The following is a 5,461-nucleotide window of genomic DNA, read 5'->3' on the forward strand; positions in this document are numbered from 1 at the left end:
TATATATATATATATTAGTAATTGCGTATACAAAGAGACGCTGAGCATTTTCTTTGGGCATTTTTGTCTTAAAAACTTCCCGGCAAAACACATTAAATCTGACTTACGAATAAATTATAATATTATCAAATAAATTCCTTAGAACTACACAGTCATTAAGCGCTTAACGACTGCTTCGTGCAAAGAGTCGTGTTAGTTCTATTCAGTATAGTCAACCTGACAGGTAAGCAAAATTTTCAGATAACAGTTCTGTACTCATCCATTGTGTTATGAACATTATGCATAAAATATAGGCTCTACCCCACTTTTCAAATTTCAGTTTTATCTCAATAGTATCGGCAACTTAATCAGCGGAACCAAATCTAGGTTATTATAATAAAAATTTAAACATTTTTTTCCAAATTTTGATCAAAACAACCTGTTTAAAAAAATGAAAATGATAATGATACAAACACGAAGCTATTAAGCAGAGAGCAGAGCTCAAAAGAACAAATTTAACTAAACAAACATTTTTTACATTTATGAACAAATTTAAATAACTTACAAGTGCATCGCCACCTGACACAAGAAACTCTAATTTTTGAAACTTGTTCTCTTCTAGATTTTCACCTAATAACGACTGGTAGACCAAAGGAGCAGATGCTAGAGTATCGATGGGGTACTTGCAAAGTGTCTTCAGTTGCATGAAAAATATATTATAAATCACTTTCATACCACTATGTAATGCATTATCATATAAAGACAAAATGCAGTATATACTTTTTTTGTATTAGCACAGAAACAGAGGATGATGTATGTCATGAATTTTATTTACACTACTTAAAATTCGTTCATCATTGTGAAATCTTTAAAAATATATAACTTATTTCTTAATTTTTTATAATAGCACAGTGTAGATTTTGACAAAAATTCTTGAAGAATAATTAAGATTTAAATTTATAGACCTTATAAAGGAAACTGCAAATGGTTACATTATTTTTTCCAGATTTACACAACCATAATGCTACTGTGTATTACACTAAGGCAACCAATACTGCCCAGGAGCAACAAAAAATTATTTCTTTCAAAATTTAAAAAAGAGAGAGAGAGAGAGAGAGTAAAAGATATAGTATGCTAAAAACAAAATAATAATGTCTATTAAGAGTTTAATAACGTTCGATGCATACTAAAAATATAGAAGTTCATTAAAGAACAAAATAATAACAATATTTAAGAACTTAATGAGAAACGCTGCATTGATTTTCTGAGGGGTGCATTCTGGAAGCCTCCAGACATTTGATCCCTGTCTTAAGTAAGTAATAAGCAACACGTGATCTTTTCAGTTTGTGACGTGGCAAAATAATTATTAGCCGGGCTTATAACGGAAAGGTAAGTATTTGCATCAACTGTGTACCAAACACCGACTTTGCTTGTTTCTCACAGAAACACAACCAAACAGAGCCCAAACAAAACCAATTGAATATCTTTAAAAGATCGTTAAAAGTTGAGAGAAATATTAACATAAAAAGCACGACAGTTCAGTAAGTTGCTCATTATCTATGATTAAGGGGATTGGACTAAGTTGGTGCTGCCATCGATTGGCAATAAATTGAAATTACTTCTAACAATATAGTATTCGATTCGGAAATTATGAATTATATTTTTCGATTTATATGAAGACCACATGAACTACAAAATGAGAGCTATTAAGCCGTTCCGCCTGGGGGTAGACTGTTGTGCAGGCTTGATCTATTTAAATATAACAATATGAAGTTATAAAAAACTTAATTAAAGTGAAGTCGAAGAATTTTTATAAATAGAATTTCAAAAGTTTCGCATTAATATAATTAGAATTTTAAGTAGAATTAGAATAGAATTTTAAACAGAATTAGAATGTTATGAAGAATTACGATTTAAAATAAACTTTAAGTTTTAAATAGAATTAGAATTGAATTTCTAATAGAATTAGAATGTAATTTTAAATGGAATTGGAATATTTCCTTAGCTAAAGAAGATTGGCCAATCAAATTCTTAAGATATTTAAATTGTATATTTCGTTGAATGTGGATAAGTAAAACTATATCTGCACAATGTGAATTTGTTTAATAGAAAAAAATAGCGGTTTAACTCTTTCATTCCGGTAGTGTCTGGGATTACAAGCTCCCCTGTTACGGCAGTTTTCAGAAGGAAGGTTTTTCACTTGAACTCGACCACAGTTCCCTCCCAGTGAGGGTAGTTAAGGGGGTGTAAACGATTCTCCTTTCTCTTNGAGAGTCACGAAACAACACCTATCCGGAGTTTGCATGTAGATGTTTGTTCGTGACGCTTCGGATATAAGGGGTTAAAGCTAGCACCATAAAACATTGGATGAAAATTCCACAAAATAGGATATACTTGCAATATACGAGGGTTGTCCATAAAATAAGGTTCCCAACGAATTTTCACAATGAAAAACACGTTTATTGGCATTGAATAATACATGTTTGGAAAGCTTAGACTTCCCTCTTTTTTTCGACATAATCGCTGTTAAAATCAATGCATTTTTACATGCAGTGCACCATCTTCTTCATGCCTGAGTCGTAGAAATCTGCCGCCGAGCCGGGAAGATAGCTTGAAACCTCATCCTTCAGCTCTTCGTCGGTTGTGAAATGCGTCCCTCCCAAGTGTTTCTTTAATTCAGGGAAGAGATTGTAATCACTGGGGGCCAAGTCTGGGCTGTAAGGGGGGTGTGTGACAGCATTCCATTCAAATCTGTTGAGGAGATCAGTTGTGACACGGGCGGTATGTGAACGAGCGTTGTCCTGATGGAGACACACTCCAATTGTGAGCATGCCTTTTCTCTTGTTTTGAATCGCGCACCGAAGGTTCTTCAACGTCCGACAGTAGCGATCCGCATTAATTGTTGTGCCCGTAGGCAGGAATTCGCACAACAGCAACCCTTCCCTGCCCCAAAAGACATTCGCCATCACTTTGCTGGCTGACCGAATTTCCTTAAACTTCTTTGGCTTCGGCGAGCCTGGATGTTTCGACTGACAGGATTGTTCTTTTGTTTCCGGTGTCATGTAGTGAGCCCAGGTATCGTACCCAGTGACAACAGAGTCCAAAAATTCCTCGTCATCGGTTTCGTAGGCATGGAGAAATTCGCGGACTGCTTCCACACGTTGCTGTTTGTTGTCATCCGTCAGCATTATCGGGACCCACCTTGCACAAACCTTGGCATATCCTAAGCGGTCTCTCAAAATGTTGTGAATGCAGGACTTACTGACATCAGGGATCATCTCGCTGGGGTCCCGAACCGTCACCATCCGATCTTTCAGCATTGCTTCTTCCACTTTCGCAATCGCTTCGTCTGAAAACGATGGCCAGCCAGAATGTTGTTCATCATGGTCGTCTGTACGTACGTCTTTTAATTCTCTGCACCATTTGCGCTCATGTTGCACACTCATACACTTTTCCCCGTGAGCTTCACACAGTTGGGAGTGAATGTCCACCGGAGGAACGTTTTTTGCACACAAAAACAAATCACAGAGCGTAATTCACACCTGGCGGGAGAAACAAATGGAAGCTCCATCTTTCAAGGCTACCAAGACAAGAATTAACGTTGTAGATAGTTCGCCGGGGAGGGAACTGGGGAAAATGGAGCCAAGTTACACGCCAGTCCCACCCAACCCCGCTTAACAGCGTTCCTAACGTCCGCAGCTCCTTGGGAACCTTATTTTATGGACAACCCTCGCATATATATATATATATATATATTAATAACATGTTTTAAGTCTCAAGCCAGAAACTGTTGCAGTATCCTCACTACTGAGTCAAACTCCCAAACAACAACTGCCCCCTGACGCAGTTGTGAAATGAGACTATGATACTTCAACTTCTACTAACCAAACTTTGAACTGAAGTGAACTGTAGTTTTGTTAAGATATAAACATTCACGCACAAGTTGTTCACGAGATGTTGTTCATCTGTTAAACATATTTTTCTCACTCGCAATCATCGGCGAGATATCCTTTTTATTTTATGTAACCTTTAATTATTTAATTTTAATTACATTAAAATGTAATATTTTGGATTAATTATTATTTCATGTCTACTGCATAAATGACAGGATTGGACTTCGTGTTCGGGTCTGAACCTGTAGTGGTGACCCTTGTAAAATTTATTTTAAGCATGCAGTAGCGACAGAGGATCTCGTTACATCCTTGATTTAATTGAAATCTTTCACGCTTAGAAACTTTCAATGAATTGCGACGGTGCTAAAGCTACCAAATAAATCTTCATTTCGTGCACGAATGGATAATTTAGCATGTCTGATATTCTCCGCCTGATGATTGGTTGATCCATCGCCAAAAGCCTCTCCAATACAAGGTAAGACCTTATATCTGTCCATTTTCTTATCAATTATTTGAGCTTTACCATGCCGAACAACGATACCCAACAAACGCAGGTTAGCAGAGTAGGGTTAAAATTTCCTCCCTTTTGTGACAAGCACGCGATACTTTGGTTCGCTAATATAGAAGCACAGTTTATGGTATCCGGCATAACTCAAGATGATACGAAGTTTTATTGCGTGGTATCGGCCCTTGCCTCCGACATCTTCAATTATGTTAGCGATATCGTGCTCTCGCCGCCAGCCACGGACAAGTATGCAGCCCTCAAATCGCGATTGATAAGCGAATTTTCGGATTCTGAACAAAGACGAATAAAAGGGGTACCTTTTCATAGATGAAGATTGGACTTCGTGTTCGGGTCTGAACCTGTACTGTCATTAACTGGTTTGCTGGTACACCGTACGTATTATTTTAATTTGATGCCAACCGGTTTATCTGATGACATTTTTGTCAAAATGTTGATAAAATATTAACCAGTTATGTTATGGATTAATGTTTTTATCATGTTTATTAATAAGCATTAATTAATGAATTTATTAACAGCCATCAATTATTACACGCGTTTTCTTTTCACAAACATTGTAATCATGCAAAAATATGCACAATTTTCGAGTATCTTATAAAACAAATGTACCATAAAAAAATTTCATCTATATCAGTGTTTAATTTTATTCTAAAATAAGAGAGTTTTATTATTATTTAACAATTAAAAACTTACCTCCAGGGTCTTTTTAGATGAGAATTTAGATAGTTGATGAATAAACAAACAACCTCCCATTGACCATGCACCAAAGAAGTTGTATGCCGTAAAACTCCAGCCAGTGTCAGCCATACTCCACACAATGTTATCAGGAGTAAGATCCAAACCAAATCTAAAATTCGTGGGAAATATCAAATTAAAAACATTGCCTCCAATAATAAATTTCAAGCTTTACATAATAATCATTTACGTTAGGGCGCTTTTTCATTACACGACACGATAACGACAAAACGGATCCGATTGTCGGCGAACGACATAGGGTCAAGTAAAATACATGGTCAGCAACGGAGCGCTTTTTCACTCACCGATACGATAACGATTATGTCGTTAA

At 36.4% G+C, this 5,461-nt stretch overlaps 1 protein-coding gene across 4 annotated transcripts in view; it reads right to left on the bottom strand.

The window, feature by feature from the left end:
• The window catches only part of LOC107451913 (acyl-coenzyme A synthetase ACSM3, mitochondrial), a 31,348-nt gene that overhangs the window by 12,555 nt on the left and 13,332 nt on the right, over positions 1 to 5,461 (bottom strand). For all 4 annotated transcript variants that reach the window (XM_043038668.2, XM_071183170.1, XM_043038667.2 and 1 more), the window contains 2 exons: positions 5,089 to 5,242; positions 545 to 673 (listed from right to left, as the gene is read on the bottom strand). In XM_043038668.2, coding sequence (XP_042894602.1) covers positions 545 to 673; positions 5,089 to 5,242 — 283 coding nt within the window. The remainder of the gene's footprint in view (positions 1 to 544; positions 674 to 5,088; positions 5,243 to 5,461) is intronic.

Source organism: Parasteatoda tepidariorum, chromosome 7 (assembly GCF_043381705.1).
Source record: "Parasteatoda tepidariorum isolate YZ-2023 chromosome 7, CAS_Ptep_4.0, whole genome shotgun sequence".
Classification (NCBI taxonomy): Eukaryota; Metazoa; Arthropoda; class Arachnida; order Araneae; family Theridiidae; genus Parasteatoda; species Parasteatoda tepidariorum.